We start from the raw sequence: 12738 nt of genomic DNA, 5'->3' as shown, positions 1-12738 counted from the left end.
AGGAAGCAGGGCTACAGTCCTGGCTCTGCTGCCTCTTGGAGCCGCAGCTTCGTCACCTGTAAACACAGGTTATCAGTGAGGCGACAACAGCAGGATGATGAGGGGGTTGAAAGCCGGGGCTTCCAGTCAGGCAGCCCGAGGCTCACGCCCGGCTCCAACACTCATAGCAGGTTAGGTAACTTCTGGGAGCTGGCACGTCTTGTGAGACGGGGATAATCGCTGTGATTATGCAGCCCTCCCTCAGGACTTGCCGTGCGGACAAAGTGAGCTAATGAGCATGGGGAGCTTAGCATGGCAGCTGGCACATAGTAAGTGCTCACTAAACATTCGCTATTACTGTCACAGTCGTGATGATAACTAACGAGCGCCATAAGAGCACCTCCTACAGGGGCAGTTAGAAGACGGGAATGATCCGTTGGCTATGACGGAGGTCTGCAAGCAGCAGAGACCCTGGCCTCCTAGCAGAGGGGCTGAGGACGTCAGAGCCACCTCTGCTAATGTTGCCGTGGTTCACCTAACTGGGATGTACGAGCAGCCAGGGAAAGCAGCCTGACCAGGGCCCCAGCAGAGGCGGCTAGAACGGCCCAAGTGCCCCCTGGCTCTTCCAGATGGCCAGGGCCTGAGCAGACGGGTGAGTGGGTGGAGAAGTGGGCATTCCCAGCCTGACCACCCCCAGGCCTGGAAAGCACAGGGCGAGGGCAGAGTCCCAACAAGGCAGGCCTGTCAGGCGAGCCCCCAGGCTAAGCCCCCACCTCCCTGAGAGTAGATGTGGGGGTCATGATGGAGCCAGGCTAGCAGCACCGTCCCCCCCTTCCTCGAGGCCAGGCCCCCAGTGGCATGCACCCAAAGATGGACAAGGCCCTCATGCCCACCAGTCAGCCTTCTCTTAGCCCTGAGTTGGTCTGTGGATCCTGCCCTAGATGACCTGGGCTGTGGCCTGTGGTATAGTGGAAGCAGGCAGGATGGGTCCGTCCCCAAGGCTGGTTGGGGGCTGAGGACGTCTGAGTGCCTATGTGTCAGTCCCAAGGACGCTCTCCCTCACCTCCAGCCCAGATCACAAAAGGAGCTGTGCTCTGGTAGACCCTCAAGGCCAGGCCCGTGTGCTCATGTGCCTGAGGGGCTGGGACCCCCTTCCAGGTCTGCCACTCCCAGGCTTCCCGTCCATATAGCAGCCACCCTAGCCTAGCACTGTGGCTCCCAGATCCAGCCCCACTGCCCGGCTGTCCTTAGTCAGCCGTGGCAGCCCTACTCTGCCTGGGCCCAGACTCCTGCAGCCTGTGGGGGCCTCAGTGCAAAGCGGGGAGTCCTGTTCGCTTCTCCCCAGACAGCAGGTGCTTCTCCCGGGCTCACCTGGGAAGAGCAGTGTGGCACTCCCCAGGAAGGTGGCAGAGCCAGGCACTTGTGAATCCCAGGTGGTGACTGTGACAAAGGGGAGGGGTGAGAAGAAGGAGGGAGGAGGCCCAGGTGGCTCACCTCCAGCAGTGGCCAAAGGAGGTGACATGGGGAGGACCTGTCTGCAGGCTGTGCATCAGCCAGGAGCCCACCTTCTCTGAGCAGGACCCACGGTAAGAAAGAACATTTGCATCAGGAGTCAGTGGGGACAGATTTAAAAGGAAAACAGAAGTGTCACGAAACATGACTCACCCTTAATAGGAACGAGGCACGGTGAGATCTGGTCTTTTTGCTTCATTTCAAACTGGACGTGGACCACCGACTTGCTTGCGTGGCCCCCTGTTGACTTAGCTGAGCCGTCAGGCTGCCCTCCCCCAATCAGGTTTTGCCCTCAGGGTTGTCAGCGGGAGGTCCTGGCCCTGGGTCTGATGGACACCCTGGTGGCGGCCTCGACTCACCAGCTCCGCACCTGGTCTCTCCTGCAGGCCCCAGTGCCTTCACAGAGGCCGTGGCTTACATCCAGGCCCAGTACGAGAGCAAGAACAAGTCAGCCCACAAGGAGATCTACACCCACGTCACCTGTGCCACTGACACCAACAACATCCAGTTTGTCTTTGACGCCGTGACGGACGTCATCATCGCCAAAAACCTGCGGGGCTGTGGCCTCTACTGAGCCCCAGCCTCACCGACCAGCTGCCCGCCTCCCTGCCTGGACTGCCACCCCACCCCACCCCTAGGACCAGAGCTCCGTCGCCTCTCAGACCGCTCTCTGCACTTGACAAAGAAGCGCCAGCCACTGGCACTGAGGAAGGAGGAGGAAACACCCTCCGCCAGCCGCCCCTCCCCCAGACATCAGAAGGCGTGGTAACACAGGGCCTGGGCCGGGGTGCCGAGTGCCCGCACCACTGGCCTCCGCTTTATCTCTGAGAGTTCTGTGCTGGGGAGAGGGGTGTGGGGGCCAAGGCCACCATTTGGCCCAGAATGGGCATGCACTACACTTGGTGACTCATACTCAAAGTCCCAGGGTCTCCTCCTGTGTGGGGGTGGCTCTGGGGCAGGGTGCTGGCTGGGGTGGGGGCCGCGGGAGCCACTGCTCAGCCTCTCCTGGGGTCTTTTCTGGTCAAGTGCGGCTGCGTCACCAAAAGCCAGGGTGGGACCAGCCCAACCACGTGTGGGTCCCAGGGCTCAGGCCACGGCGAGTGCCTCCCTCCTCCTTGTGCCTGGATCTCGGCCCTCTGGCACGAGCCCCTTCTTCTCTGGACCATCATCCCTCCTTGCACACTTTGGAGGTTCCCATTGCCTTCTGGGGAACCCCCATCCCTGACTCCTCGTAGGTCTGGAAATGCTTCTGAGACTGACTTATTGCAAAAGGCACGTGGTTGATGGTCAGAGGGGTCGAGTCCCGCGCCTGGAAGGAAGTCTAGGAGGAGGTGGGAGGCGGCAGGGGAGGGGAGGCTGAGGGAAGTAGCTCTGGGGTCGACCGGGATGGGGCCTCACCCCCAGTGCTTGCGGGCTCAAGGATGACCCGTTCACTTTCTCCCATCACCTGGGTCTCTGGCAACTGCTCCAGAATGTGAGTAGTCAGTCGTGCTCTCCCTTCTCAGATTCACAGTGAATCCGGCTCAAACCTGCAAGGCCAGGCGGGGGGGGGGGCCCTCAGGCACAGTGTTCTGAGGTTGAGGAGGCCCCGGGGAGGTGTTGATGTGGCCCCTGCAGCCAATAGCACAGCTTCTTTCTGTCTCGGTGAAGAAAACAGAGTTTGTCCAGAGCTGTGGGTGTCCTGCCAGCCCTCAGGGGCAGAGGAGGAAAGACAGATGGGGCCACCATCCTGGGGGGCCCAGACTGGCTCAGACACATACCCACCTCCGCCACCCCCCGCCCCACTTCTCTGGAGAGAGAGTCCTAGAACACCCTGGAGGGGCTTTGCTGCAGAGATTCTTGAGCAGAAAGGGGTGGGGTGACTTCTTTTGGTGACCCAGGCCCTGGCTGGCCTCGGGCAATCAACATACCTCTCCCTTACACCCAGGAGCCTCCAGCGGGCTCACGCCAACACCCTAGGCAGGCCCTGTGTGCTTGTTTGGCAGTCGGTCCTAGGAGTCAGATGTGCCCATGGTAGGGGAGAGGGCTGCCCCTTAAGAGGCCTCTGACCCCTTCCTCGAGCCCTCTGTGCTCTCGGCCTCACTCTGGGCTCTGTTCCTGGACTCCCACTACAGCCCCTGGGCTGCCCCAGATCCAGGAAGAGCCCTGTGCCAACAGCTCTGGGCTTCTTGGTTCCGGTAGGCACAGAGCTCTGGGTGGTGCGCAGGAAACCCAGGGCATCCTCCCTAGTGCCAAATGCCTGCAGGGATGCGTGCCACTGGGAAGCCACACCCCTCGTCCGGCGCACTTACTGCTGCCCCCGTCCTTGTGGGAAGTCACCGGGCAGCCAGGCTGCAGGGACCAACCCCCCCACCAGCCCAAGCCCACTTCAGCTTTGCTTGCCTTGTTGCGTGCTGGACTTTGCACCAGGTGCTGGGTCGTGGCAGAGGACAGGCCCCTAGAACCAACAGTCTCCGTGTCCTACCGTGAGCAGCCAAGGCCAGTGAGGCCATTTTGTCCAACAGTGAAGACGTAGCAGGTCTTTCCCGGCATCACCCCACCCTGGAAGTGATCTGCTGCGCCCCTAACTCTGCCCCGTGACCCCAGACTCAAAAGCAGCCACCAAGAGGAGGCATGCTTGGACAACCCCACCTCTAAGGCCATTGCCCTGGAGGTGGAAGTCACTGGCCCTCTGGGCCCAGGGTTCTCCATCGGCCAGCTGCCCCCACCCTCCCCTGTGGCACCAGGAGGCTGGAGGGGCAGGTTGCCTGGGGCCTTCCTGTCCTTCTGTGCCCCGGGCTGCCCTGCTGCTGCCCGCAGTGCTCTCGCCGTCCCACCCTAGCCTGCCGTGGAGTCCTCGGCTGTCTAACGGAAGCCCACACGGAGAGGCCATCCGGGACAAAGTTCCCTCCTTGTCCACTGCGTCTCCCATCCACGTCGTTACTGGTGGCTCCAGCATGGGGAGGGATGACTGAGGGTGACAGATGAGTTCTGGCTCCGTCGTGGGTATGGATGTAAGGGGACGATGTTGTGAGTGAGAGACCAGGCATTGGGGGGCGGGGTGGTGTGTCTCATCCATGGTGGCTTCGTGCGTGTCCCCAAAGGACCATGCCTTAAACTCTATGAATGGCTCTAATTTAGCAGGCTGAGGGGAAACGGGATTTCTAGGAGGGACGCCTTTGCCAAACCCATGAAAAGTGTGCCTGCCATTTAGATGCCTGTGGGCAAGTTCTGTGCCCTGCACCGATTGCCCTCACAAAAGCCCAGTCTGGGCCTTCCCGCTGAGAACTGTGGTTCCCCAGGGCTCTCCAGCCTCCCTGGAGGGAGCCGGGCCTGAGGCCCAGGTCGGGGCTCAGTTGAGCCTGTGGCCTCTGGCCTGAGGAGGGCGTGGGCGCCACCCTCCCCGCCCCCCTCCCCTGACCAGAGGAGAAAGCACAGCTCTGCGTCTCTCGCCATCAGCTGTGACAGTCTGGGTTCCATGGCCATCTTCCATGGTGGCCTTAGATGCCACGTGCCCTGGCCCTTCCTCTCCCGTCTGTCCCCAGCCGAGCCTGAGGGCCCACAGCCGTGTGCGCCGACTACCCAGGCGCGGTGGCTGAGCCCAAGCAGAGCCGCCTCTCCCCCAGCCCGGCTCCCCACCCCGCTGTGGGAACCAGGACACCCAGGCCCTCCGTGACTGCGCTGGGCATCGGTGAGTCTCCCCCAGGGCGGGCAGCAGCGGCGGGGGACCTCCCCACGCGGAACCCCAGCAGGGCAGCCCGGGACCCCCCCAGCCAGGCCTTCCCTCCCGCCAGCATGAGCCCCGCAAGGCAGGGCCCCCACTGAGAGCGAGGGCATGTACAGTCATCCCCCAGGGGTTGATTCTGCAAGTTTTTCCTGCCCCCTGCCTCCCTTCTTGCCACCCCCCCCCCAACCTGGCCTCACTCACTCCTGCTCATCTCCTGCCTCCTCCCCACCCGCCCCTACCCAGGCAGGGGTGAGTCCGGGTGCTGCTGTCCCTCTGCGTACAGCGGTCCCCCCTCCCATCCCTGCCAGCGCTGCCCACCCCGTATTAACTGTAATTTTGTAAGAAGAGTGACTTGTTGGTTTAATAAATCTCTAGTTATTGTAATAATTTATTGGCTACCGTAATGTATTTATTAGTCACCTGCCGTTAATAAAAAGTGCCAGCTTTTTCTAGTGCAAGTGTGGTGTGTTGTGTCAGGGCCCAAGGAGCTTCCCCCAGGTGCACCCACATGACACATGTCCTCGTGCCCTGCACAGGCCCGATCCCAGGGCCAGGACTGTGGGCCGCCCGGCACAGGGGGCACTCTCGACTGGAGGCCAGAAGGTTTCCGGGCAACCGGCCTGACCCCGCCGACCTCTTGGGATTGTCGTGAGCCCACCTTCCCGTCCCAGTGTGCTTGGTGCCGGCCACACCGCTGCCCTGGGGGACGCGGCAGCCGGGCGGACAGAACTTTCCTGTGGCTGCTGGTGGCTGGTGGGGGGGAGACGGGAAGGTGACTGCGGACAGGAGTGGGTGGCTGTTGCCTGGCTGTGATCTCTGGCTTCTTTCTCTTTCCCCCAGCGGTGCTGTCTCCACTTTGCGTGTACTGCAGTATCTGTTTTCTCCAGGGAAGCTGGGGAGGACAGGCAGGGCTCCTGGCTCGGTGCGGGGTTCCGGTCAGCGTGCAGAGGGATGGCAGTCGGGCGTGTGCGTGGGGAGGGGGGCTCAGTGCCGGCGCCTCCCCTCCCCACTGCTCTCCCTGAGTCTCCTGGATCAGCCCTCTTCCAAGGCTCACCGTGAGACCCTCCCCGCAAAACCGGGTCCGACTGTGCGCGGCGCCTCTCCAGACCACAGACCTTTTCAGTGCGTGTGCCCTGTCCCCTCAACTAGACTGTGAGCTCGCAGAGAGCAGGACTTGAGCTGGCTGTTCCTACCGCCCCGTAGCAGCCCAGCAGAGGCAAATCCGGTCGGTGCTGCTGGGCAGAGCAGGTGTATACGCACACACTCTGCAGCCCTGGGCAGAGGCTGCGGAAGGGCTGAGCCTCAGGCTCGTGGAGCTGTGGGGCCCAAGCGGCTGGTCTGCACTTCTCCTGCGAACCTGAGCTCGGGGGCCCATGTGCTAAACGGACACAGTCCCTCCTCGGTTCAGTTCACCCTGGGAATCCCTTCTGGTCCTGGGAGTCCTCCAGCATACGTCCCCATCACATCCTCCGGTGTCTGAAGACCAAAGCAATGCTCGGGACGGTCTGTTGTGCAATGGCCCTGGGGACTGGCCTCTGGCTGCGGGCTTGTGGCTCTTGGTTGAGCAGCTGTGGAACCAGGCAGCTGTGTGTGGTAGGAGGCATTTTCCTATTGAGTCCTTGGGTCGTGGAGCGTCCCTACTCTGCCCTCAGAGGTGACACATTGGGCCTGAGTGTTCCCAGCCCTCAGCAGGGAGCTTCCGTTCACGCGACCTCCGCCCGTCCTCCTCTGAACAGGCCCCGTGGTGCCAGCATCCCTGAGTGCAACGGTGCACGTGACAGGCCAACTTTGGGGGGCTGAGAATGGAATGTGCTGGTTGGGGCCAGGAGGCTAACAAGGTCATAGGTGTTTACTGGTCCAGCAAAGAGAAGGACAAGGCCGTTCACTGCAGCTCCCAGAGTGGGTAGTACAACCATGCCAGTCGGCTGCAGGCTCCCGAGGGGCAGCGGAGAACTTGTTCCAGAGACTGGCCTTAGCCGTGGGCACAGGGTTTGGGGCTGAGATTCTCACAGGCCATCGGTGTAATAACGCGGTCATGGGAGAGCGGCTGGGAGGCGCACAGAGCTGGTCGTGGCCCTCTTCCTGTCTATTCCTCTAAAGGCCTTAGACTGCTCATACTGGCCTGACGAACCATTGCGTTTCGTAAGCTCTGGATCTGGCCCAGAGCCGGGTACACGTCTCCGCTCTTCCGGGCCCCAGCTCTGTCACGTCTCAATGTCCCCTCATGCTTGATGAGGCTAAATAACACGAGGCAGGTGATGTGCTGGGCTGGGTTCTGGCAGAGTGGGGCCCGGGGAGCAGCGGTGGCCACTCCGCCGTCTTCCTCACCGCCTTCTGCTCTGATAGAGGAAGGTGGCCATGGCGAATGAGCCAGAAGCTCACTCAGCTCTTACTGCTTGCGAGGCCCCAGGGATGGGTTCCTCACCCACGGAATAATGCCCAGTGATGCCCACACCACCTCTCCGCAATGACCTGTTTCAGTCTTACGACAGAGGGACAGTGTAGCCTGGAGTTATCCATGGAGCTGAGTGTGGGATGGATAAGTTTCCAGGGCTGGGACAGGGTCCGAGGGGAAAATGAGTGACTGTCCCTTTCCTTGGGAAGGTACGTTTCACGGAGGAACCACCTTCCCGCGCAGAAATGGCTTTGCTCACAGAGAGACGTGCTCCCCTGCATTCCCAAGAAACATGACCCAAGTCTGTGTGCCCGGTCCTGCGCAGCACAAGTCAGTGCTTGCCCGGGGCAAAAGGCTATTCCCCCTCAGGTTCTGCTTTATTTGGAGTGCCCACGGTGGTCACTCGCTTGCTAAATGGACTTCTGTGTGCAAGGCAGTCCTTTGTGTCTGCATTGCTTCAAACTGCTTGCAGGGTCAGACATGGCTGAGTTTGCCCCGGCCAGAGGAAGTGTGGTCCCCCAGAAGCCTCCCAGGAAGCAGCCCGGGCAGGAGCATCTCCCCAGAGAGGTGGCCCCCGAGGATGCTGGCAGGAGCCTGGCATGACCTCCCCTCCATCCACAGGAGGGGTGGAGAGTCACCGTCTCCACCCACAGATTGGGCCCCAGAGGAAACACCTGGACGGGAAGTGCCGAAGCCCTGCTCTCGGGCCCCAGTCCAGCACCGCCTCCCCCGACCAACACACTCCCACCCACGCAGGCAGACCCTTCCGTGGCGGGGGACCGTGCGATGGGGAGAGTCCATGTCGCCCTGTCCTCAGCCCCACCCGGGGAGCCACGGCTGCTCCCAGCCCGGTCTCTGCCATTAGCCCCGGGATGATGGTGTCGGGTGCCCTGAACGCCGAACCGAGCAGCCCTGTGCTGTGACGGGTCACGGGACTACTGTCGCCTTTGGAGGAGCCGTGGGGGCACAGGAGCCCCACCTGAGCTGCTGGGCAGCCCTGTTCTTCTCTCTCAAACCTAACTCTCTTCTTCTCTTTCCCTGTCTCCGTGTCTGTCCCTCCCACTGTCTGTCTGGCTCTCTTTCCCCCCGCTGGGGCTACAGAACCGCATGCACGAGTCTCTCATGCTCTTCGACTCCATCTGTAACAACAAGTTCTTCATCGATACCTCCATCATTCTCTTCCTCAACAAGAAAGATCTCTTTGGTGAGAAGATCAAGAAGTCACCTTTGACCATCTGCTTTCCTGAATACACAGGTGGGTGTCGGGGAGGTCCCACCTCCACCAGGGACCTGGGCTCTTCCAGAGCCACGAACCAGAGCCCGGCTGCCCCGTGGGCTCAGGGACAGGCTCCTGGCCAGCCCCCGCCGGCCCTGGCACGCGGGCACCTCTGCCCCAGTCGGGCAGGGTTGTAGAGAAACCCAGCAGGGTGGGGGCCCGTTTGGCTCTTCCCGGGACACAGCCCTGGGCGTGGTGGGAAATGGACCCACCTGACCCATTTGTGTTGCCATCAAGTGACTCGAGAGCGACTTGACGGGAATCAGGAGGCAGGACAGGACCACAGGCTTCCCCTTACGTCTTGTGCTCACCCTCTAGGAAAGCTCTCCTGCCTTCCCCAGTCTCACCGGTGGCCTCCCCTTGCCCCTGCGCTGGGAGGCTACTGGGCCACACAGCACCTTGCCATGAATTAGAAAGGGTGAACTCGTGGTCTGGGAGGGGGCCCGGGCTGCTTTTCAGCCCCTACCTGCTTGGGTGCACTGTGCCCAGCCAGGTCCTTCCACCCCTCGCCCACCATACCCGTCCCCCTCTCCGTCCCCTCCCCCATAGCTGCCGTCCCCCTCTTCCTACGCACCTGGCCCTTTCCCCAAATCAAAGCACTCCGGCTCTCTGCAAGCCGCCTCCATCCCTGCCTGCCTTCTTCCGCCTTCTCTGGGGAACGCACCTTCCCTCTCTTGGGGCTCCCAGGAGGAGGCATCACAGATCCCCACGAAGAAGCTCTTTCTGAAGGGGTGGGGAGGTGTCCGGCTGTCTCTCGCCAAGCTCTGGGCCGCTGCTAAAGGCCGGATCGGTGCTGATGGCATACCATCCCTCCGTGGACTGGGAAGCTTCCAGGGGCCCCTGGGGTGGCGACAGAGGAGGATGTGTCACAAGTTGGCTCAGCCAGGAACGCACGAACTGATGACCCTGGAGAGAGATAGGGGCATCGACTCGGCTCCCAGGGCTATCCGGGTCCCCGAACCCAGCCAGATTCCAGAAGAGATGAATGCCGGCCCCTCCATCCATCTCTACTGTGAGGAAGAGTCAGCTCACTCTTGCGTGGGGAGGAGGGCCCATCAGCTTGTTCGGAGCACAGCCCGTCTCCTCACTGATACCCCACACCGCTTGGGAACCTGCAGGGGCCCAGCCCAGGGTGCCTGGGGAAGGAAGGGGTGCGGGCTCCGTCTGACAGACGTCTGCAGCGCAGTCCCCCGTAGGCGGGGTGCAGGCTGAGTCCCCAGCAGCTCCTGGGGCCAGACCGCCCGCAGCTGTGGGCAGGCTGACCACCTGTGCCCCGCCTTTCATCTGGCCACCACAGCGGGTAACAAGAACGCCTCGCGCCGAGGGCGGCCATGCGGATAGATGGAGCGGAGCTGGGCGCCAAGCCCACTTGCCACTGTCAGTAGTGTTACTCAGAGGATGAAAACCAAGAGAGGGGGAACCGGTCGCGGAGGCTAGAGGGAGTCTGGGGGGCGGGCATGGGACGAACCGGAAGGGCCTGGGCCGAGGGGGGCCCTGCCTGTGGCCAGTCTGGCCAGTCTCTCGCAGCCTCAGCTTAAGGTCCGTCGGGACCGATTCGGGTCTTTAGAAAGTTGTGGTGACCGGAGAGGGGCTTGGTAGCCACAAGCCCCAGCAGGCCTTCTCAGGCCAGTGCCACCTTCTCAGGGGGCAGGCACAACCCTAAGACCCTCCCTCGTCCCCAGGGGCCCGCCCTGTGGGACCCCAACCTGGGACATGGTCCGAAGAGTGGTCAGTCTTGGTGCTGCGGAGCACGGGGCTCTCGGTGCCCCCAGAAGAAAGTCAGCCTCTGGAATCCAGAAACATCTGAGTTTTCCAGGGCCTCCAGAGAATCCAGTTTGAGTTCACACACCACCATGATGGATGACAAATGGTCAATGATGCAGCGGTGCCATGAACTGCCAAGGCCTGTGGGACAAGCCAGAAGGGGGGGGCTGGTGGGGGCTGCGTGTCCGAGGCAGGCTCGAAGGGACGGCCGGACTGTGCGAGGTGCCATCTCAGCAGATGCTACGAAGCCACAGCTGGGCATCCCCACCATCTGGACGGGGCCCCTTGGGGGTTCTCACCTCCATCGGTGCTGATGGGGTCCACCCTGGTGCCGTGTTCACTAACTTGATGTCTTTGCTACAGCCGCGCCTTTTGCCTTTGGTGCCCTGCCGATAGTGGGGTTGAAGAGCGGTCTCTGCCCTGACCCCCACGTCCCAGACATCCCCAGCCCCTTACCTCTCACCCCTCCTATTTGCTAATCTGGCCACAGGACTCCCAAGCCCCGGTCCGCCCCTGCGGTGCACACCCCCCAGCTGGAGAATGGGGCAGGGCAGACCAAGGTGGGAGGGGAGGGTCTCATCCCACACCCTCAAAATAAGATCACATCATTTCCGTGCTGGCCAGATCCTGGCTGCACTGATGAAAGGGGGGCATCTTCCTTAAACGGGTTTTAGGCAGTTCGGTGTTGGTCCACGTTTCGTGATAATTCAAAGTTGTCTACAGGGTGGAGCCACAAAGGTTTGGGTTGTAGCTGGATGGACAACTGTCCTTACGTTATCCACAGAAATCCCTGCCGGGCCCCAGCCAGGATCAAGGGGATGGCCAAGGGACTGTGGAGGGTAGTGAGGCCCAGTTACACACCGCAAGCCCCCTTAAACTTCCCACCCAGGGGATACCACTGTTCCCACATCCCAGCCCCGCCAGGACGCCTCTCGGGAGAGAAAGCCCTGGAGAAAGGAGGCACGGCCAGGACCCCGGGAGCCCTGGGTCACCACCCTTCAGGTCACCCTTCTGTCAGACTTCACTGTCTTGTTTGTCAGAAGTAGCGGGACTGGTTTAGATCACGGGTGAGTGTTGTGACTGTCAGCCCCAGGGCCCCAGCCTCGGTGTGCTCATCCAGAAAGCCAAAGAGGTGACCTGGGGCCCTCGCCTCCACAGGGCTCCTGGGTACATCCAGTAAACGGCCTTAATAAGGCAAGAGCCAGGCGAACGCTAAGCTGACGTGGTCTTTAATGTAAAACGCGGCCACGCCTTGGGGTAAGGACCCCGTCTCGTCCTGCTTCCTGGACAACCCGTGACCCACTTCTCTGCCTGTGATCCCAGCCTGCACCACCGCGGCACTCACCGGGGCCCCTGCCCTGTTCTGTCTTGTTGCAGGCCCCAACACCTATGAGGACGCGGCCGCCTACATCCAAGCACAATTTGAAAGCAAAAACCGCTCACCCAACAAAGAAATTTATTGTCACATGACTTGTGCCACAGACACGAATAATATCCAGGTGGTATTCGACGCTGTCACCGACATCATCATTGCCAACAACCTCCGGGGCTGCGGCTTGTACTGACCTCTTGTCCTGTATAGCAACCTATTTGGTAATGATTCCGGCACTCAGAAAAGCTTGCGCGTACACACACACACACACACCCCACTAACAAATGCAAGTTGGTAAATAAACTTTAAAAAGGTATAACAAGACCTTATATATATACAGATATATATTAAAAATTCTTTTTAGTTTGTATTAGAGCGAGCTTCGGACAGAACTGACCACCATCCCGTAGACCATCAGGGGTTTCCTGGGACAGCACGTGAACAGGCACGTCAAAGCGTGCACGCGCTCTCGCACACACGTCGTGACGGGGGTCCATCCCTTTCCAGAACAGCCACGTGATTTTACCCTGAGACCCATTTCTGTGAGCAGGGGGAGGGCAGAGAAAGGCCTGCCATTAGTCTGGCTTCTCTGCTTCCACCCGCTGAGGCTGCGTTCTCAGTTCTGTCCTGCTCCTGGGCAAATTCCAAAGCCCTTCAAAAAATGGCCAACGCCCTAGGCATCTCCCTACCCTATACTCCCAACGACAGAAAAACTAAGGATGCTTCTCTTTTGG

The 12738-nt window shown here is 61.0% G+C and overlaps 1 protein-coding gene across 2 annotated transcripts in view; it reads left to right on the top strand.

Annotated features, from left to right (window-relative positions):
- GNAO1 (G protein subunit alpha o1) overlaps positions 1-12738 on the top strand; it is a 172781-nt gene that overhangs the window by 158224 nt on the left and 1819 nt on the right. Inside the window, exons 7-8 of one of the 2 annotated variants that reach the window (XM_030298706.1) lie at positions 8694-8847; positions 12010-12225. In XM_030298706.1, coding sequence (XP_030154566.1) covers positions 8694-8847; positions 12010-12197 — 342 coding nt within the window. In that variant the 3' untranslated portion in view covers positions 12198-12225. Of the gene's footprint in view, positions 1-1877; positions 3268-8693; positions 8848-12009; positions 12226-12738 lie in introns of those variants that run through there. The other variant, XM_030298707.1, reaches the window with a different exon arrangement.

The sequence above is a fragment of the Lynx canadensis genome, chromosome E2 (assembly GCF_007474595.2).
Source record: "Lynx canadensis isolate LIC74 chromosome E2, mLynCan4.pri.v2, whole genome shotgun sequence".
Classification (NCBI taxonomy): domain Eukaryota; kingdom Metazoa; phylum Chordata; class Mammalia; order Carnivora; family Felidae; genus Lynx; species Lynx canadensis.
This window is presented reverse-complemented; position numbering and strand designations above follow the sequence as displayed.